Below are 21905 nucleotides of genomic sequence, written 5' to 3'. Positions count from 1 at the left end.
CTGTGCACGGAATGAATCAAGGAGGGCTCCTTCAAATTATATTGAAAAAGCGTGAACTTTTCCCGCAGCGCAGCAGCCTTGAGACCTAAGGCATAAATCTTGGCAGATCGTTGATGCCTTAAGTATCGTAGAAAGTTGTGATGTATATGGAACTTTCGAGGAGAGTCGACGGCATCAAGCTAACATTATGGCTTCTTCCTTTTGTAAAGCATATCAATAACGTTGATGGATGGTGCTGAAGGTTGTCTTCAGCAACACAAAGACAAGAATGATTCCCATAAGAGCCTTGCCAGCGCGGCGCATCGCCAACGTACGACTATCACTTCCACTACGCCAGCATTACCGACCCTCCGTAATACCTGTCTCGAAAGCACCTCTGATATCTGCAGCTGTTCCATCGTCAGACTCTACACCCGTCCGGGGATATGCTAGTGGCCGTCCACATCCTCCTGGCGGTACACACCGTATGAACCTTGGAGGCGAACCAGAGAAATCGGCTCTAGAAGAGTATGGTGTTGACCTCACAGAACGGGCGAAGCAAGGGAAACTTGATCCTGTAATAGGACGTGACGCTGAAATAAAGCGGACCATTCAAGTGCTATCTCGACGGACCAAGAACAATCCAGTTTTAATAGGTGCAGCAGGAACTGGCAAAACTGCAATCCTCGAAGGTCTGGCACAGCGCATCGTAAAAGGTGATGTGCCGGAAAGCATCAAGAACAAGAGAGTAATATCCTTGGATCTTGGTCAGTTGATTGCTGGTGCCAAGTTTCGTGGTGACTTTGAAGAACGATTGAAGAAGGTATTGAAGGAGACTGAAGATGCCCAAGGCGGTGTCATCCTGTTCGTCGATGAACTACATACCCTACTTGGGCTAGGAAAAGCAGAAGGTTCAATCGATGCCAGTAACCTACTCAAGCCAGCCCTCTCAAGAGGTGAATTGCAGTGCTGCGGCGCAACAACCCTGAACGAGTATCGACAGATCGAGAAAGACGTGGCGCTTGCTCGTCGTTTTCAGCCTATTCTTGTTGGCGAGCCATCAGTCACGGACACTATCTCTATCTTAAGAGGAATCAAGGACAAATATGAGGTTCACCACGGCGTGCGTATCACAGATGGCGCCCTTGTCGCCGCAGCGACATACTCGAACCGCTACATTACCGACCGTTTCCTCCCCGACAAAGCCATTGATCTCGTCGATGAGGCTGCTTCAGCATTGCGTCTGCAGCAAGAATCAAAGCCTGACAGCATTCAGGCCCTCGACCGTGAGATTATGACTATCCAGATTGAGCTCGAATCATTACGGAAGGAGACTGACATAGCATCGAAAGAGCGTAGAGAAAAATTAGAGGAGACCTTGATTGAAAAGAGGAAGGAAGTCTATCGACTTAACGAAATATGGGAGAAGGAGAAAGCAGAGATTGAAGCTATCAAGAGGACAAAAGAAGACCTCGAGAATGCCAGACACGAACTTGAAGTCGCTCGACGCGCCGGAGATTTCGCAAAAGCAGGAGAGCTTCAGTATGCAGCTATTCCAAAACTTGAGGCTGCTCTTCCCAAGGAGGGAGACGCTCCCACGAATAGCAATGGAGACAGCTTAATCCATGATTCGGTCACATCTGACGATATCGCTGCGGTCGTGGGCCGAGCAACTGGCATTCCAGTCACGAAGCTCATGTCCGGCGAGGTTGAGAAACTGGTGAAGATGGAGGAGCGTCTCCGCGAGCACGTTCGAGGGCAAGACGAAGCGCTGACCGCCGTCGCTAACGCTGTACGAATGCAGCGCGCAGGTCTCACAGCTGAGAACCGCCCAATTGCCAGCTTTATGTTTCTCGGGCCAACTGGTGTCGGAAAGACTGAGACTGTTAAGCAGATTGCCAATTATCTATTTTCGACTGAATCGGCAGTCGTACGCTTCGACATGTCCGAATTTCAGGAGAAGCACACCATTTCTCGTCTGATAGGAGCCACAGCAGGCTATGTCGGCTACGAGGATGCTGGTCAGCTTACCGAAGCCGTAAGAAGGAAGCCATATTCTGTTGTACTCTTCGACGAGTTTGAAAAGGCACATCGCGATATCTCCAACCTTCTCCTACAAATCCTGGATGAAGGTTTCCTGACAGACGCACAAGGCCACAAGGTCGACTTCCGCAACACTCTCATCGTGCTTACCAGCAATCTGGGAGCGGAAGTCCTGGTAGGTCCTGACGCGCCAAAGACGGAAAACGTGACGCAAGCGCAAAAGGACGCGGTCATGGCAATTGTGCAGTCGAGTTATGCACCCGAGTTCCTCAACCGAGTCGATGAGTTCATAGTCTTCAACAAACTCTCCAGATCAGCGCTGAGGGACATCGTCGATATCAGACTCAAAGAGCTACAAGCTAGACTCGACGATAGACGCGTCAGTCTGATCGTCCCCAACAATGTCAAGGACTGGCTTTCCGAGCATGGGTATGATCCAAGATATGGTGCCCGACCATTAAACAGGCTCATTCAGACGGAGATCGGACGACGCCTGGCTGACTTGATTATTCGAGGCGAGGCGCGCGCAGGCAGTGTGGTCGAAGCCAAGATCGAAGGCGAAGGACTTGCACTGATACCGTCGAACACGGTCGAGTGAGCTAGGCTCAATCGATGGAAACGTACAACATTATTTGATTCGACTGGAGTGGGCGCAAATGTTTGAATGGTAGCAAGCCAAGGTGGACAGGCGCACAAGCAGTGTTGGACAATTGGTGAACGTATGAATGATGACTTACGACTTATATAGATTGTACTCAACTCGACTCTGTACACTAAGATAGCTAATACATCTTGTCTCAAATATGTGTTCCAGTACCTTGTCTACTTTCTGCGAGCGGCGGACTGGGAGCATGCCTACGACAATGGTCCTGGGGCGACGATAACGTTGGAGCTACTAGCCCACAGCGCGTGACTACGTGAGCATTAAAGGCACGAAAGACCGGCTCAGGATGTAAGGCTTTGTCAATTTGGTGAAGAGCGACTTGCTTTTGAAGATTCAACCTTTTTTCTGCAGCAAGTTTGTCACATCTTGCCACAACCCGGAAGGACTCGTACCTCGACTTCGGGACTGTAGCATAGAGGCTTTACGGCTCATGACCTGGCTGGCAGGACTACAGCTACTCCCGCGCGTCAGCCCATCATGAGGCGTCCAAGATCGTCCTCGCTGTTCGTAAGCATCGTACGGCCTAGGCAATGCTGGTTCGGGCACAGACAGACGCAACTCCTGCTCATCGGGTATGTAGTGATCACTAAAGAACTGCGATTCATGTGTCTTAGAGCCTGTAGGATCCAGAGCTGCCTGTTGTTCGGCCTCCCATTGTTCGACCTGCTCCCAGTCTGCATGGTACAACTTGGTGCTATCTGTGCTCTCTCCAAGATCTGCGTAAGGGATGGCTAACTGCTCTGTAGTCAGAATATTCGAGCTAGAGGCGCTTCTCGAACTCGACCGTGACCGTGACTGCGACCTCGGGCGTACTCCGTGGGCTGTAATATAAGAACGGACTGGACTTTTCGGAGGTACCGATTGATTTACGATGCTCATCTCTTCCTCGTCATCTAAGTTTGCGTATTTTCCTTTCCCCATCCCAGCCACGGTATCAAGTACTGCAGACCTCCGACGGTGAATGTCATTGATGTGCTTGTGCTTCCGATGACGATACCATATTGTCAACACGCCAAGACTAGCAATGACAGCGAACGCGCCTGCGATGCCAACTATGATCATCCAGTTCCGCTCCTTCTGATCCCGCTCCAACAGGACGTGCATATTCTGCGTCACTGTTGTTTTCCCCCCAGAAGAGGAACTGTGCCAAGATTACTAAAGATTGGGTAGACATTCAACCAGGGACTCAATAGGTCAAGGGTGCGTGTTTATTTCTTTGTGCCACCACTTGTAGACGTCTACGTGTAGACAATCGGAGAGGGACAATTTCTTGAAGTCGAGTAACTCGCCAGAACGGTTCGTGAGAAGAGGTCGTAACAAATTTGCAGTGGTCACCACTCCAGAAGACTTTCCTGAGACTATGAATTATTCTTTTTGGTCGATTCCCGGAATCCACTTCATGGAGTGTGTTGCGAAGATGGGCATATCGAAATGGTGCCCTCTTGACTCTGGAACTGGTAAGATAGCACTTGGTAGGGAGCACAATCTAAATGTGACATGCCGGGTAAAACAACAAAAAGCCAGGAGCTTCCACACCCTTTTTTTTTAGGCGTTCGAGCAGCGATCCACGCCTTGAGTTGTACTTTTAGGTTCGCCAAGCCACTGAAGATACTTACCGCAACCACTCAGAACACTTGTGAAAATAGCCTGTGATGCGGGAAGAAAGCTTGAAGTGCTTGTATAGGTTCTAAGACAAGACTTCTGTAAGTGGTAGGGGTGACGTTGGCGGGAATCGTGCAGCGTGAGTATGCATCAGCATTGAGCATTTACTTACGCTACTTCACCAAGAAGCATAATTGTGCATGTCTACCATACAACCCGCCAGCGCATCGCATAAGGGACATGATTCCATCTCTTTCAAGATCAATTCATATTTTTAGGCTGCTCCACGAGCATATGCCAAGGCAGCGCCCCGTCACAAGCCAGGAACACAGCCTAGACGTGGCGGGGCAGAACGTCATTTCTGAAACGTGAGTATGCCTATGTTTGGAATAGTATACCTTCCGTGTATGTCTAGTATAGCGTGGTATAAGAATGACAGTGCTTGATTGAGAGCGTGGAGATAGAGGCACCGAAGATGAGATCGTGAAGGGATGGTACTCCATAATCACACAATCACTGGATGCAGTGTTCAAAGACTCTATGGGTGACAGCGATACGTTTACTAAGAGTTTCGAGTGCCGGGAGTAATGCTTACGGAGTAGGTACAGACGTTGCGGAATAGCCGATACCAGACAGAATCGCAAGTTCAGAACCGACCACAAGCTAGGACCACATCCTCCACGCGGCAATTCCTGAGATGGGAAGCAACGTAACCAACGTAACGAGCCGCGAGTGCGTGGTATTGAACTCTATTTCCAGCTCTTTTTACAATGATTTCAAACCGAGCTCAAGCGACGTCCTCACCTGCCAAAAGCCATTCTGCGCTGTGCTTTTGTCCTCAGCAATCACCACTCTATCAATAGAACAAACAACATGTGCATATCAGCAAGCATATACGACATGCAAGGAGGGGTTCTGCTTTTTCGGTATCCAGCAGTGCTTTGGAGTATGCAACAGCAAACACCACAAGAGCACTGGATCGACCCGACGTCCCTCTTGTCATCAGCATTGCAACATTCGTACTCAACATTGTGCTTGATCTCGTTGTCATTTGACCGTTACATAGTGGTAGCCACGTACCTTCTGCGAACATTCAGGCTGGTGTCAAGCTCGCTTGTGATACGACAGCGGCCCTGGCAGGCCTGACATATTTCACTTAGATTGTCTTACGGTTGAGACATAAGGACAAAATCGCGACGCCGTCCAAACCAAGTGTACGAGCATTCTTAGTGCTTCTGCGGCCTGGTATCTTGACATTTAATGAGTCCGCGGTTCGAAATGCCCTATACCTCCGGCTTGTCTCCAACATCGTCTCTATGGGTTCAGATTATGCAACAGCATGGGGTGTATTCAACACGATCCAATGGGGGCTAGACATGGTGCCCGTACAGACTCTGGAAGCCTCCTCGCTTGCATTTACTGGACACTTGTGGGGCCATTTTCGACATCTCACGAACCATGCAAGCCAACCTCCAGCATCAAAGACACAAATCAAGCGCACTGTCCGACCCGCACTGATCTCGCCCATCATCGCCTTGGCAGTCGAGATTCCTCTTTGCATCGTGCTATCAGTGGTAGGTGCAAAGCCATACGCCCGATGGATTTCTGGCTCAGAAACCGTCGCGCGCATCACAACAAAAACGTGGAGAACAATAGACTGGTGTTACATTTTCTACGCACTCAACACTCAGCTCGCCACCATTCTGCTCGCAACCAAGGTCGACTGGTATTTGTTCCAGTCGCTTGTTTCGAACATCCAGTATGTGTTGCCATGGGCGATACTCTGCCAGGCGAAGCGTCTGAACGCCAATGAAGCGTGGACTTATCACTCACTCGTATTCGGTGGGCGCCTTGTCTTCTCGTTCTTCGATATCTCATTGTTCGTGATATTGTGGACTTGGAAGCTGAGGAGGGGTACACTTCGCCCTGGAAAGGTCAGGCATGCATCGTAAAGGATGGTGGCTGTCTCAGGGCTGGAAGCTGGAGGCCACCGCGTGTATGCGAAAATCCTCGGGAAGAGCATAAGACTTTGAGGTCGGACCAGCAAAGCTGATAAGGTAGTTGAATTCTCAGCCAAGGCACCAAGTTTCGGAGTCTGTGGTAGTCATAGTGATGAGTATACGCGATAATGACGGTCCGAGCTGAATCTTTCATAGCCTGGACGAGATCTTTCACGCATCCGTCTTCACAAGATGAAACATCACACGCTTCATAGTCCTCAGCCTTTCGCGCTCCCTCACAAGTGTGCCATTAACAAGCCGTCTAATCTCATTCCTACCCCACTGTTCTCTCCAGCTAGTCCAGCCAGCCAGCTCACCAAGGACAACCTCCTGCGTATACCGCAACTCCTTCCCCTTACTCTCAATCTCTTCCTCCGTCTCAAGAATATGCCGTTCCGTATCCCTCATGCTCCGCAGACGCGACTCCTCCATCCCAGGCAGATTGATATGAAAAGGTCCCTTTCGTGGCGTCGAGCTACTGACAAGCGACGCACGAGACCTTTCCAAGGATTTCTGTGCAGCACGAATTTGTGCGGTGAGTGAGGAAGGGCGGGCGAGACAGGTTTGCATTGCTGCGATTGTTGTTTGGAAGGACGATAATGCGGAGACGTAGATTGCTAAGGGTGAGGAAGGGGGCTCGATGCGCAGGAGAGCTGCGAATTTAGTGAATGCTTCGCTGTGGGATGGCGGCAAGGTAGTTGATGGTGGGCCGAGCATTAATACGAGATTTGATAACAGTATGAATGCTTCGGGTATATCGCATGCTGCTTGCTGGTAAATATGCCCACGACGTATGATGCTCCTAGTATTGATACTTAGCCGGCGCACTACGTCGCGAGAGTGTGAGATGACGGAGTCCACGTCCTGTAAGTCGAGCTGTAGAGTCAGAGGTTCGTAGTCGTCGGCGATGGTTTCGCGGAGGAAGTCGGCTTTGAGTTTCGATCGAGCGTCCATCTGTTCGGGTCGTAGGTCAGGGACTAGGAAGAACTCCCAGAGCACTTCATGGGTTGAAAATGTAGGATGCGTCATGAGGATCTTCAGGAAACGATCAAGCTGGATTTGTGCGTCAAGGAGGACAGCTTTGGAAGGTTTCGAGTGAATTTGGAACGGTGTGCGAAAGCTGTTTGGCGACAACGCTGGCATATAAGACGCTGGATGATCAGCAGAAAGCCATTTGATGAGATTGACAAAGTCTTGAATGGAACGTCGACTCGTGGTGATGGTGTAAGTATTGCTTGATACGTCGTTATGTGGTGCGCCAGACTTGATGACGAACCGTATCGTGCCGTCTTCAACGAAGAAAGACCTGACGATGGATGTAAGGCGTCCCGTTACATCAGGGGTTTGAGCAGTCGCAGTGTCCGAAAACAAAGTCAGGTCGTCAATGCGGTTGCGCACCTCATCGTCCTTGGCAAGCTCAACAGCAGTCAGCCCTCGCGCTTCTCTCAAATAGAGGTCAACCCTAGGATCTCCAAAGAAGATCCTCACTATGTCAACCCTCCCGTACTTGCTAGCCAGCATTAACGGAGTGAACCTCTTGTCATTCATTCCATTAGGATCGGCGTCGCAATGGTATAAGACACGATGCACGATTAGTGGATCGTTCAAGATATGCAACAAAGTATTGCCCTTGATGTCAGTATGATCTTCGAGGCTGAGTGGACTTTCATATCCCTGTGCATGGGTAGCAGCTACAAGCGCTTCTGATACCATGGTTGTGTAATTGATGTGATCATAGCTTCGGCAGACGGCGAAGAGAGGAGTGTGACCAAGTTTATCCTTCAACCTCCAGGGCAAGCGGTCAGCCAGTCTGTTGATCAAGGTCGGCATGTTGAAGAGATAATGAGCACTCGACCGGCCATGGTTGTCCTGCTTAGCAAGGTAGTCCCTGAGACGTGCTACGTCCACATGCTGTTCAACGTAATTCAAGATAATGTCAACCAGCTCCGAGTTTGGTAGTTGTATTGCCGCACTGAGGAGGGTCGAGCCTTCAGACGTCACATCATCCAACACGACGTCCACAGGATAGTGGTCTTCCATGGTAAGCAGGTACTTAAGCGACTTTGGTTTCTGAGCGTCAATAGCCATCATGAGAACGGAATTTCCGGAAACATCTTGTGTTTGAGCCAAACTTTGAATCGAAATATCTCCTTCGATAGCACTCAAGGTGCTTTCCAGAGTAGCAGTTCGCGATAATGCTGATACTGCAGAGGAAATCGACATACTGCGAGCGTCCAGCTTGACCCTCTTCTTTCGCTTTCGCTCAGGCTCATTTTCATTCTGCGCACTCTGAAAGGGGAAAACATGTGATAGATTGCCGTTCACGGACGAGGCACTATCCCCAATATCATCTGGTAGAAAGCCGACCGACAGATTTGACCTTGTCGACGTCCGGGACAGTGCTGGCCGTGGCCTTGTGATTTCTAGCTCCTCGGGCTCCTCGGCCAGGACAGCACTGCTCGATCCCTCGAAGATATTACGCATTTCGTCAATGTTCCCAGCCTTGACTGCGTCCCAAAGAAGTTGATTCTGCTTCGACGCTTTTCGAAGACCTCCAGCGTCTGTAGCCAAATAAGCCAAGACAGCTTCGAGTGTACTCAGAGCATAGCCCATTTCTCCACTCTCAACATCGTCAATGTAGATAAAACGCTGCATATAGGAAAGTCTTGCCTGCAAATGACGTACTCCCGATCGTATAACCACAATAAGGAGTAGTGAGACCAAGACATCGGCATTGATTGTCATTGCAGCTGCTTGTTTCTCCTCATCAGAAATACCTCGTGGTTGAGACACTGCTTTTTGGGTTTCTAACAAAACTTCAAGCATTTGTTGAGAACTGCCCGCAACACCCATTTTTCGGAACGAAGATACACCTGCGTCGATTCGGTCCAGGAGCTCGCGCTTAGCCCGTTTGCTGTCCTCGATCGCTATACCGACTTGCGACGCATCCAGACAGTCCATTTGTCGAATCCTCCGATCAAGATCATGGTCCGCCGGCCTATGGAAAGCGCAAAGTCGTGGGAAAAGTAAATTGTCGTGTACGGATTCTGTCACGTAACGCTCGATGAGACGTTCAACAGCAGGACCGGTCAAATCAGTTGTCGCTCCAAGAAGAGAGAGCTGTTGCTTGTCGACACCTTGAAATAGGTCGATGGCAGACACTACTGCAGTTTCAAGAGCTCTCCTCATAAGGTCCTCCTCATCCTCGAAAAACGCAGTATTGTTGAAGGGAAGTTTTAGCGACCCATTTGATTTGATGGACCCGCCATCCGAAACTTCTGAGGCCTGTGTAGTGCCGTCTAGAGATAGGTTTGTAGGTGAGCGAGAGGGTGGCAGAGGCAGTGGTTTTCCAAGTTCCTTGCCGAACTCATTGAAGATGCGCTCGAGGCCTGGTTGCATCTGTCTGGCTATCATTGGGAAATGATTCAAGAGATCATTGAAACTTTGGATGTCCTTCTTCTTGGGGTGTTGCGACTGATCGCTTTCGCTCGTGCCGTTTTCGTGTGGTATTCGAGTTGGCGACATGAGCGGAATAGCTACGTCAATCATACCAAAAGTGCCGGTAAGTGGTTTCGAAATGAACATAATTAGCCATTGCTGCTGATCGCTATTAGGAGAATGATACAGACGATCGCCGAGAATCTGCGCTTGTGTTAAAGCCTTGAAGCCTTTGTTGCTGTAGACCATGTTCTCCTTAAGAATCACCGTCTTATTGTTGACGGTCGAGTATGTCTTTGCCTTGCTGCGACCTTCACGTACGCTGTTCTCCTTAATGGTGTGATCCTGCGCAACTCGCAAGATGTGACTTCCGAGGAAGTCCTCATCCTCGACGAGGTCTGCGTATCTCTTTCCATTGTCGCGATCTTGAGCATTAATCAAGGAGTCAGTGGTCGGAACCAGCAGCACATAGTTCTGAGCAGACAAGGCCTGGCTCAATACGCTACTCTGGAAAAGAGCGCGTATGAATGGATTCAACACTGGCATCCAGGCGCATCGAGCCTGAAGCTATGGGATCTTTCGACTCATCTGTCGCTTTTCTATCGTGCCGGAAGTTCAGCTGGTTGCTGGAATCGAATCGACGAGTCTGGCAGGGCTCGAGAGGCTTTAGTGAGTTGCAGGTGGATATTGTGGGCAAGAACGACAAACGACGTGCGCGCGAGACTATGCGAAGACTAAAACGCCTCAAATACTCTTCTATATTGTTATCGGAGGACCAGCCTGACTCGCGCATATCATCTCCGGATTTAACAGCACGTGATACAGGCTGACATGTGAAGCAGTTTTTGAACTCGTACAGCAGGTGTACCTCTCTGTCTCTTTCCCTCTTACATAATCTACTTCGCCGTAGTAGTGCCTACTGATGTTAAGTGAATTTCAAAGAAAAGGAAATACATATTCTCTAGAGTTGGGCTTCAGTCCAGCTGTCGAAGCCAATATTGACGTGCATCATGCCAGGTTCATATCGAGGCAAACTCAAATTCGACGATAGGATCGTGTGCGCAATACCATTGACATATAAATCCACTCTTCCGCCCACCGTTGCAGTTGAACCCCAGACAGAATGGCTGAAATGTGACAATAATCGATCTCAGTCAGGGTCATATGTGCCAATTACACACCTTTCCCGTCATGCTATAACCTATCATTTGATAAGTGGCTGTGCCACAAGCTCGTGCTTTCCTTCGTGGGTTCGACTTTCAGAACATAGTGAAGAGCCTAAATTCGAGGTTTTCCCATTAGACCAGGCTCTATATTTCCTTGTATCTCTCTAATTTTGGTTCATGAATTGATTGTGCACACCCTCGCCGGAGTGACTGGATTCTCGCCACATCACACGTGAATATGTGCCCCGTGCCTCCAGCACATCAGACTCAGCCGCAATACCAAGCAAGATGATAGTGCTGAGTCATGTTATCGACGCGGCAGAACCAAACAGAGTAGATGCGGCGACATTCGCTTCAGACTCGATATCATTGGTAAGCCAGCCAGACCACATAGTTGTGTACAGGTGGACAACGCATGCAACCTGTTCGACGATCTTCTCGATGCCGAAAGGTGACCTTTCGTGGTTTTCCCACAACCACAATATGTCTTGGCAAATCAAGTCGCCTTCTCCTTGGTCGAAACGTCAGTGTCCTTCTTCTCGAGTGGTGTGTCTTCAGCGAATCCCAGATTTGCCCATTCGTCTCTTGCCATCAGTCCTTTCTCCATCCTGCAGTCAAGATACCCTCGAGCTAGTTGTCTGCATTCTTCATTGTTTGTACCGGGTCGTGACTGTGACTTCAAACATCGCAAGTAGGATGAAATCAAATGCTTGCATTCGGCGTCATGGTCGAGAGGAAAACTACCCAAAGCTGGGGGCGTCTGACACAAATCAGCTTCTGGTAGGAATGTACGTGGACAAAGACGATCATACGGGCTTGATATTAACCGCTCTACCACCTGTATGCTGTCAGTCTAATGAAAAGCATTATCGATTTGGTGATTGCAATACCAGGGGCGCCGAAGCCTGACATAAGATACTGCCACTGAGGAAGTACCACTTGAACCAAGTATTTGCGATAGATTGCTCGATAGAGCGCCTCAATGCGATCGAGTGACGGATCGATGGACTGCGACAGCGAGCAAACCCAGCAAATAAAAGTGGTCGGCAGTACTCGCAGGATCTCCGATTCAATAGGCAATTGAGGCTCTTCCCAGCTGCTGCTGCCCAATGTTTCAGATCTTTGTTTCCTTACCGCTGCTCGATTAGGATACGCAACTCTAACGCCACCGACTCACAAGACTCAATCCGGACCAGACGCGGTTCACTTCCACGACAAGATCCACCTTGGTGAATTCCATAAGGCGCAGTCTTTCCATGCTCGACAATTGTGTAACTTTTATTCGAGGCTCCACCTCCAAGTGCTCTGTACGTACATTTCTCGCGCTAAAATGTCGGAGGTTTTTCGCGGAAATTGATACTTCCTATGGCGGTTTAGTTCTTTTTTTCCATAGTATGGAGCATTGTATGTGATCAGCACCTCGTGGACTGTGGGATCTGCTTGATCGACGTTACCATGCGAGCTGAAGCGTCACAGACATTATTCTCGTGACGATGTCCAGCGCAAGGTTACCAAGCACAGCGTGCCGCGTTAATCCTGATGTGAAGATTGTTACTCACCAGGTAACAGTCATCCTGCTAGTCATGATAGCGCAGCCACGACATTAGCAATACAGGCACCTTTCTGTTCACGGTATAGGTTTCGCAAGCGCAATGGCATTGTCTGACTATATTGCTCGAGCCTCAGTAGGGCACACAGATGATAAGATATACCACGCTTAGATTTTTACGTCCTACACTCAGCTAGAACGTGGTAGATGAAGTGTAGAGTGGAATGTAACAGCGTAGAGAATTTGCTAGTATGTTTCTGACAACGTAACGGTCTTCTTCCTCGTGCAAAATACTCAGTGATATGAACAATCCTACAAGCCTTCTTAATACATGTCACTGCCTGTGTCCAGAAGCTGGACGAGTGTAAATAATCACGTACCCCGGCGCGATCGTGTCTGTAAACAACACGTCAGCAACCCTCCGGAGAGCTGCCCGGCATTTTCGCCTTGTATGGTAACTCCATATCCATCCCATTAGATTGCCTCAGTTGCGTATACCCCAGTCAACCACCTCTTGCTTCAACCCCAGCAAGCCAACTCTCAAGCAAGCAAGTCTCTCTCTCTTCCCGCCCAATTTTGTAATACATTTATACACGTTAAAATATCTTCGGGTCTGATCGTTCACTGGATAGTGGCCTTCTCACGGTTGGACTGAACTAGAGGTGCACCTGTATCGATTTGACGCTTCAGCAAATGTTTAAGTCCGTCTGCGTGGTAAGCAAGAAGCAACAGCATTGACGCCTAATGACCATTGTCTGCCTTGATCGAGCTTGCGATGATCGAAAGCCATGGCGGGAGTGTTGTCACCTCACAATGTAGTATGGTGTCGCTTCTCCAAAAGATGGCAATGGATCTTGACCTGTAATGAGTGCATAATTGTCGATTGCTTGCGATGTTCACCTATCACTAGATACTGATAGAGGACCATAAGCCTACAATGGCGGCGAGGTATAGCAAATTCCATTTCGGATCACCTCCGCTGGGTTTGTGAAGGTGGCGCAACGATTGAACATCCAGGCCCCGATGTACGTAAAATTCGATGAGCAGAGGGGTTTTTTCTCTTTTGCAAATCCGACTGCGCAATCCATGGAACATTCAGCTCATAAAACTGATGCGACGATACAATTCTGTTCGCATCTGACGAAGGTGAATTTTCAGTGAAGCTATTCTCTTCAATACCCGTTACTGTCGCCATCAACCCCTGAGCAGAAGTGCTGCTTACGCTAGGAATGTCACACTTGTCCAGACTCTGTATTCAGTGTTAGCAGAGTCGTTGATGTGAGGTGTATCATCGGGGCCTCCTCTTCTATTAGAATGACCACTGACGTGTACACAGGCTGTCTGCTTGTCCTCCAAACTACGACCTCCACGTCGATGAAGTATTATTGCTGGACTTGTGGCTGTAACCTCCCTCCAAACTTTCCATCGCAACGCAAGAGGTTGTTGTACAAAGATAACTCCGACACTGTTATGGAAGTGACCAGCACTTGATGGTAATTAGGTAGTAGGCGTAAAGAAATATATGGGTTTTCCTGTGGGGTTTCAGTGACACAAGGAAACACAAGTGCCAGGCACGATCTTGGACGTGGTACTCAGATGCTGCAGCTTGAATGATTTGTGGTGTTGCAACAGCTTGAACCTCTTCCAGCACATCTTTGCCTGCTTCGTATCTTTCAGCGAGTTCTGATCAGTCGTACCCAGGAAGAGTTGGATGACCCCTTTGCCGGCGCCAGAAGTTTGCTCGTTGGCCCCATTCATTAGTGAGCAGCCAACCACCCCACCGCTCGAGAACTGCCGCCGAAAATTCCCACGAGAATTCGTTCAGCCAATCTTCACCCCATACCGTCATTTGACCATTATCTTCAATCTCACAAGCGATCGTGCAGACCTCCATCAAGAAAGTGTTGCAATTCGCTGGACCAATGGCGATCAAGCGATCTCGCAGCGACGGTGACGGTATCAGGTCAATATATGCGTGATGTGGTGTTGTTAATTGGAGCTGAGTAGGTTTCAGGGCATACGGCAGACTAGGAGCTAGACTCACAAGTGCAGTCAGGTGCGCCTGTGGATCCGATATTATGGGAATGTCGATGATGGATGAGAAGAGTTGATGCAAGCTGCGACGTATTTCGCGTATATTGTTGGGCACAACCACCACGAGGCTGCTGGGATCCGGCACACCTGGTATTAGTCCGACTTGTGTGGCAGAGCTCATTGCTGCTGCTGCTGTTGCGGCCTCCAAGGAAGCAGATGGAGGGCCATACGGTAAGTATGCTGAGGGTGAACCTTTGACCTCACCCGAACTGATAGACGGCCCTGGCGAACTCGCGGAGGAGCCATAAGCAGCCCGTAAAGATTCGTTTTCCTGAGCGAGAGCGACATTTTCGCGACGAAGCCGGTCAAGTTCCTCGCCCTGTAGATTGCTTGCCTCTTTTTGGGCTGCTTCGAGCTTTGTTAGGTGCTCCTTCCGTCTTTGCCCTGAAAAAGCGTCAGCATGTCCGTTAGGTCGCTCCTGAAAGACAGTAAACCTACGAAATACACGTTGAGCATTTCTATTGTACTCTCTAAAAACCTATGCATCAGCAACGACTCCCAAAGGAGTAGAGCGGCGTACTTGCCTCTTTTTGTCTGCTTTGTTCTGTTCCCCACCGGATTCAGACATGGTTGAACTGTGTACCGAGTAGGATGCTGGCTCAGCAAGTGTCGTAGCCGTGGCGACAGACATGATTCAAGTATTCTTCTCGATGCCTTAGCGCGATATACTGCTTCCAATATTCGCCAATGTCAATTGCAAAAGCAGGAGATTGATCGACAACAACGACAGGCTGTGACACCCCAGGTGTAGCAAGCCAAAGCGAGCTGAAAGATTACGATGCGGATATTACTGTAATACTGGGGACTTCGAGGCTCTGCAGCCTGCTGCGAACAACATCCATAAGACAGGAACAGACGTCGAGACAAACGAGGGTCTGAAGCAGTTGGACAGTGTGTGCGTCTCATTGGATCATCAACGTGCAAAATAATGAGCCCGTTGGGAAGTCATTGAGGTGGACCGGCCCTACGATTGGCGCTATCTGGTAGGGCGACTAATGCTTCTAAAAAGTAAGCTGAAGGGACTCAGCCGGCAAAGTGTCTTTTCCGAGGCTCGAGTCTCCGGATTGGTTCCATCGTCAGTATTGTAACGAGAAGGCGTGCATAGTTGAGGAGTAGCCGCTTCGAGTTCTCAGAACAATTTTGTGCAAGCCGTCATCGTGATTGCGCATATTGTGGGGTCCACAGAGAGCCCACATTCACCCATGAAGAGCTAGCTACATCTTGCAGATGCCTGGGAAGCGCCCACTGCGATGCGGAATAGGAAATCGAGCTAAGCTGTATTTGGTACCTATCAAAGGAGCGAGATCGCGATCAACGACGATTTTGGACGAGTCAGAGGACACAACACTTTCTTGGAGTCTCCTTCCAGCCAATTTTGGGAATCGACCAAGAATTGCTGTTGAACCATTGGCTGACCCGCACTCCTAGCCGTGATTAAAAGCTTGAGCTTCTCTACGCCTCCTAGGATGCTGATGATTTCCAGGCATCGAAGGAGTGAAGGGGAGCCAGCAGGAGACTATGGATCCCTTTCGAACGGATTCACTAAGGCAAGCCATGTTCTATTTGTCCGAATAGGCACCATACTAATCATCACAGTGACAAATCAAAGGCAACGAAGAAAGCCTCTGTGTTCTTAGTAGTGTTCTTGTGGAGCAAAAGCGAGGCACTGCACGACGCATTGGCATGCCAGTGACAATGTGCGGTACAACTTTCCGGGCCAGATCCGGCTGCAGATCGTCAGGCACATCACATCGTTGTACTCCACGTACTCGCAAAAATCTGCCGTTGTCTTCGCCCAGGATTAGCATCAGAATCGGTCTTCAAAACTTACTCCGTGTTCTCGAGGTACAGCTCCCCTATCGTGAAGGTTACGAGAAGCCTGGATACTTTTGTCGGAAGGATAATGGTACAACCGATAAGCCAGGCACACATATTATCTATCGCTTCGAAGATAAATGACTTGCACGAATAAGTGGCTTCAAATTAGCCGAATTCGTGAATCATCCGACTAGAGCCAAAAAAGTATGTTTTCGCTATCGATTGAATATGACTTGAGAACAAACGTCAAGAGTAATTGTTACATTTTGCTGGTCTTGCAGGGCCGCGTGGCGTCTGCATACACACCATCCTCAATCGTGGACGCTCCTCGACGATCATCTCGTTAGTGATCTGCACCCACGTTCAGCAGCCCTGCTCGCTAATCCTTGACAAGCTGGATAGCCGAAGAGCCAAGCACTACGAGTACTAGCATCGTCATGTCTCGTGACGAACCCAAGGGAAGGGATACAATACGCTGCGAGGAACGGACTAGTCTCTACCGATGGTCAGGAACACCTTGACCGTCTCACTCAGGGGAAGTGCATGCTCATACCACGGCATGCTTGCTTGCGAGCAGAAACTTTAACTTAAGAGCCTCAACCCATCAGCTGTAGGCTCTGCACGTCCCGCAGGCTCTATTCAACCACTAGTATACAGTATTGGCCAATGTTTTTGATGAGCTGGTTTGTCACTCTCGAATCGATCTCCGCAAATGCCATTAAGTTTTCGAAAGTGAAGAGAGAAAATGGTTGGGATTTGCAGGCTCGGTCGATGACCAGATCAACAACGCACTGAGCCAGCTGTCTGCATCACGTCGTTCATTCTTGAAGTTTGATGCTTTGCACTCCGGTATCGGTTGACTTTGTGAATGCAGGCTCAGAGATGCATTCAATGGATAGTAAATACAATTTTCCGTTTTTGTGGTATTTGGGGATGATCTTGGTGTGATCGCTGCTCATCAGTAGTGGAATCAAATAGTGCTGGAATATGGCCGTTAAATCGCAGGCTCGAAGTCGTGAGCAAGGCATCTTCCAATATGTCTGACGAAGGAACCGATTCCCCGATGTCCTCCTCCACATAAATGTTGCAAGAACTCAGCTTGCCGATCTCGACGGAAGAACCACAAAATCATGCAGTCGCGTCTGGTGTGCTGTCTTCGTGGTCCTGGAGATACAAAAGTGTCTATAGACTCCTACGATTTTAGGTATCTGCTCCGACCTCGGCTGGATCTCCGACAAGCAAGCAATTGTAGGTCTGTTCCACCTCACTGCAGAATGTCAGGTCCAATAACACGACTTGTGGTTCTTCGACGGTCCAGACTCGGGCACGATTTGCGAATCTCCAGGTGAGAGAACACTATTGAATGGTCACCCTCACGGTTCTCTTTCTGATAGGAGCGACTGTCTTTGGCCAGAAGAACTGGAGGTGATTGATTCTGATACCACGTGGCATTGGACACCTCATATTGGCCAGCATCAACCGCACTATCAAGGCTACTGTGCGTCGGGAAGTACACCACTCACTACTCGAGTACTGCTCTATCACGATCGAAAGGGGTTCGCTGAACGAACAAGCGATGCACCAATTCGAGGCGGATACTCACCAGATCTCGGCAATTGACTTTGCAGGACGAGAAGCGAAGGAAAGGAGCCAGACATGACGTCTGCATCCTGATCCAATGCTTCATGGTCGCTGTATCCGTGGTCGTGGATGGTATACGCGTTATCCTGGTCGTACATCTTCGGCATGTACCGTGACGGAGTGGGCCGCCCGAAACTCACGCTACTAACAAAGGAATACTCGATTATGGTAATTATCCAACACGCATCAGCTAGTTCTACTCAGTGTTCCGCTGCTTTCAGCGCCTGGTTCACAAGATACAGTAAGAAATTTTCTGGTGTCACAGACATCCGAGTCTGTGGTGACATGTAACAGGACGTGGCTTCAGTTGACATGCTCAGATCTCGGTACCTGCAGGGTTTGTGCTACATGAATGCCTGCAAGCGAGATTCGAAAGTCCGACGAACGATCGCGCGGTCACTGTACATTACAGGCATCAACGATATGGCTTGATAAGGATGAGTTCCATCTGGGGACGCCATCAAAAAGGAGCTAGAATCCAATAAATTGGCAATTTTGAAGACATAGACAACATGGGTGAAATTGATGTTCGTGCTACATGATCGGACATGACAAGTGCTGCTCGTTATACTCCCTGACATGTCACGCTATTGCTGATCATCAGCCTCTCGATGCCTGTTGGCGGTATGTGTCGACTTCGTACCTAATTAGAGTGAGATATGCGCGTCACTGTATCACCTCAGAGGCACAGGAATAGCTGCTCGTCTTCACCAACCAAGGCCTGATCCCACGCTTCGCAGGGTAGACCTCAATCACTTCAACTAAGTCTCAACCCAAAATCTTTCCTCGGGTCTCTTATAGAATAATCCTTTTGCAAGTCCCATGGTCTCGATCTGCGATTCCTGTCCCCACGCGAATTTCTCAGCTGGTCCCAATCAGTCCCTCTCAAAAAACGAATGTCTTCTTCAGTGATGTCGTCAACGCCCTCGAGTTGGAGAGTATCTGCAACTACAGATGCGAAAGTGCTTGCGACGGAATCTAGAAGCTCAGCATGTGGCTGAGATGTAGTAGTGTGATTCGTTTCCTGCTCCTTGGTCAGCCATGTCGCGGTCTTGCCCTCGAGACCGCAAGCCACAACACGACCGAATCCCCAGGAGAGATAGCCGGGTGCTGGCACGGTGGCGTGTGCCTGTACAGGAACAGCTGCAGTTTCGCCGTTTCCCGTAGATGTATTCTCTTTAACCTCGACACTGTCGGTAGTGTAAGGATTGGCCTTTGGTAATGTATACAATGATGCAATAGGTGATTTGTTGTCGATTGGCGCATCAAAGATGTTGAGTCCTATGCCATACAATGTAAGGGTGTGAGTGATCTGTACGCCTATTGAACAGATCTTGCGGTTGGATGTGACATCTTTCAAATCCGCCAATTTCTCTCCCGGTCGTATATCCTTTTCGACTGTATCAGCACCATCATGTTGCCTCTTTTCAGTAATCCATATGCCAGTATTGTCGGTCACGGTCGCGTTTGGGACACCGTGCTTCGCGCATGTACGCATAACACTAGCTTCCAGCACCTCTCTGACATACTGATGCGGTCTCAGTTTGTGGTCTCGCAATTTCAGGATGAGGTACGCGGTCAATTGTCCAGGTCCATGGTATGTGAGTAAACCTCCTCTCAGGGAAGAATAAAACTCCGCAAGCTTCTGGACTTGCTCATCATTTTGTCCACTGCTGTCGATGTTCTTGGTCAGATGCACTATTTGAGATTCGGTTAGACCATTCTCTCGTTCTTGTCGTCTGCCTGTGGTGTAGGTTGGTTGGCTCTGAAATGTCAGTAGTAGAGGTAATGGGGCTATCGACTTTCGTGATCGATTTTCCGGGCGTTGCTCCCAGTGGTGCTGATCATGGACGGTTTTTTGTAGAGAAAAAGAGTGTGCGTAAGGTATCGGCTTCCGCAAGTGCAGGTGCTTAAGGCGCATGAAGAAGATATCGTGCCTTCACGTATGGTCGCTGCAAGAATCGCAGCTTAACAAGGATGAGTGCCACACTGACATTATGAGACCTCGCCCGAGTGGAGTGCGATCATGCGTCTATTTAATGCCTCAGGCATTCAGTTTTATTAGGGAAGCTGGCAGTTTGAAACAAGATAGTGAGATGGCACTCGCCTGGAACACTACAACACTATTAAAATGTATATCATTAAACGTCGTGGCTCGCTCGAACGAGCACGCAGTTATGAACCTGGGCAATTATCTGTGTATACTCGACTTCTAATCTTTTGCCATGCCATACAAAGCTCTCCAAAATAGCGACAACCTCTTTATCCCATTCACCTGTACCAGATAAAGGCCGCTCCCCGACCAATTTCTCGGCCACGTACAATATGAAATTTGGTAGCAATCGACGCCTCCTTGGAGACGAGGGTGACACTATCGAGCGACCTCCACTACTCTCGAGCCGTGGTGCGCCCTGCCGATGGGACGACTTTGACAATGCAGCAGTAGAGGCCGGATGTAGCTCTTCAGACATTGCAAGGTGGGCAGTAAAGCTCATGTTGCGCTCTCTCGAACTCGAAGGCAACGCACAGGCGAAGAGTAGCCATAATAGCATTGGTGTATCCTCCTCCCAGTGTGCAATCTTGATGGAGAGTGCTCTAGGTGTTTTGCCTTCCTCTAAGTCCAAATTTTGCATGGTGGATGCTGGTGATAGGGAGCCTGACGCATTTTCGAGTATATTCCATAGTCGTGTTGCAAGCAAGTCAGTAACGACGGGTAAGTAGTTTGCCGAAGTAACGAAGTAGGTTACTATTTTCGTTGCTGTCAGTGCCAACATTTCATTTGGGCTAGTGGCCAGATTCTCATAACTGGAGCTGTTCAGGACAGCATGACGGGCGTCGATGTTTTCTCGAAGGTAGTAATAGTATTCCAGCTTGGGGCTCTGTGATTGTGTTGTACTCGCCGATTTGAGTGCAATGCCAAGCTCGTCGGTAAGGTCGAGTAAGTGCGCAGCATCAGAGCAGAGTACAATGGTTGACTCAGAAAGACCTGAGATATCCTTTACGAAGTACGAACCCCTGCCCGAGGCACGTACAGCATCACGTATAACAATGTCTGAAGTTGGCAGTTCAGTCGGCGCAAAGTTAGGCATCTGATTGGCACGAACAGCTAGGAAGCGATCCATACGAAGGACATAAGGTAGTGATAAACCCAGATTATGAGGCCCTCCTCGTTTGGCAACGAGAGCCGTCATGCCTATGTGATGTGATCGTAATGCATCATGACGGCCGAGTTGCAGATCATACTCGCAGAGAGCCACGATAGCAAGAAGTAAGACATCGACATCGCTCACGTCGAAAGCCTCGAGCTTTTCACGCGTTCTCCGGAGGAGCCGACTATAGATGCGTTCCGTCTGTTCATCCGCAAAGTGACTAAGGTTCGCAGGCTGATCCTTAATGTTTGCCATATGAGCTTGGGCAATCAATGTAAGGCAGTAGATGGGATCGCGTAAAGCTAAGCGATACGTGGCTTGCTTGAGAGCAGGGTCTTTACGTGGCGGTCGATAGATAAAGACGAGCTGGTCGAAATGGTCTTCGAAAAATTGTCGAAAGAGTCTGTGGAGGGATCCCTCGGCATCTACCTCAATCGGGAGAACGAGATCTGTGTCCATCTCAGGCTCGACTTCGGTATGAGGCAATGATTCTGGAGAGCTTTCAGGAGACACGAGGTCTTGGACGTGCTTGTTTTTGACTGGAAGTGTTCTTTTTCGTCTACTGTAATTGAGATGCGAGGAGAGCTTGCAATTAGGTATAGTGCATTGTGGAACTCCACAAGCACTTGTTTGAGTATGTAGGCCTTCAGTCGCTTGTTGTATACTGTCGGTATCGGAAGAACTAGCTATGTCGATTGACCGGCTCTCTTCTGGTCTGTTCAAAGCTGGCTTAGGGGCAAGTGGCCTTGTTGGAAGACGTAG

The 21905-nt window shown here is 49.2% G+C and overlaps 4 protein-coding genes across 4 annotated transcripts; 1 reads left to right on the top strand and 3 right to left on the bottom strand.

The window, feature by feature from the left end:
• Window positions 1-268: 268 nt before the first annotated feature.
• Window positions 269-2620, top strand: HSP78 (chaperone ATPase hsp78; the record flags this gene model as incomplete). The annotated part of the gene is made up of 2 exons (XM_064901462.1): window positions 269-310; window positions 338-2620. 2 exons carry the CDS (start codon window positions 269-271, stop codon window positions 2618-2620), a joined length of 2325 nt encoding a protein of 774 aa, XP_064752538.1.
• A 3839-nt stretch (window positions 2621-6459) lies between these two features.
• On the bottom strand, window positions 6460-10272 carry LTR64_007137 (uncharacterized protein; the record flags this gene model as incomplete). Its single annotated transcript, XM_064901461.1, has 1 exon — window positions 6460-10272. The coding sequence occupies one exon, from the start codon at window positions 10270-10272 to the stop codon at window positions 6460-6462; it is 3813 nt and encodes a 1270-aa protein (XP_064752537.1).
• Window positions 10273-14128: 3856 nt separating this feature from the next.
• Window positions 14129-15103, bottom strand: LTR64_007136 (uncharacterized protein; the record flags this gene model as incomplete). The annotated part of the gene is made up of 3 exons (XM_064901460.1): window positions 14129-14919; window positions 14974-15013; window positions 15056-15103. The coding sequence occupies 3 exons, from the start codon at window positions 15101-15103 to the stop codon at window positions 14129-14131; spliced, it is 879 nt and encodes a 292-aa protein (XP_064752536.1).
• Window positions 15104-18751: 3648 nt separating this feature from the next.
• On the bottom strand, window positions 18752-21602 carry LTR64_007135 (uncharacterized protein; the record flags this gene model as incomplete). The annotated part of the gene is made up of 2 exons (XM_064901459.1): window positions 18752-19759; window positions 20229-21602. The coding sequence occupies 2 exons, from the start codon at window positions 21600-21602 to the stop codon at window positions 18752-18754; spliced, it is 2382 nt and encodes a 793-aa protein (XP_064752535.1).
• Between the last annotated feature and the right edge of the window lie 303 nt (window positions 21603-21905).

Source organism: Lithohypha guttulata, assembly GCF_036872675.1.
Source record: "Lithohypha guttulata strain CCFEE 5908 chromosome Unknown scaffold_5, whole genome shotgun sequence".
NCBI lineage: Eukaryota > Fungi > Ascomycota > Eurotiomycetes > Chaetothyriales > Trichomeriaceae > Lithohypha > Lithohypha guttulata.
Note: the sequence above shows the minus strand (reverse complement) of the source record. Positions and strands in the feature narration are given on the sequence as shown.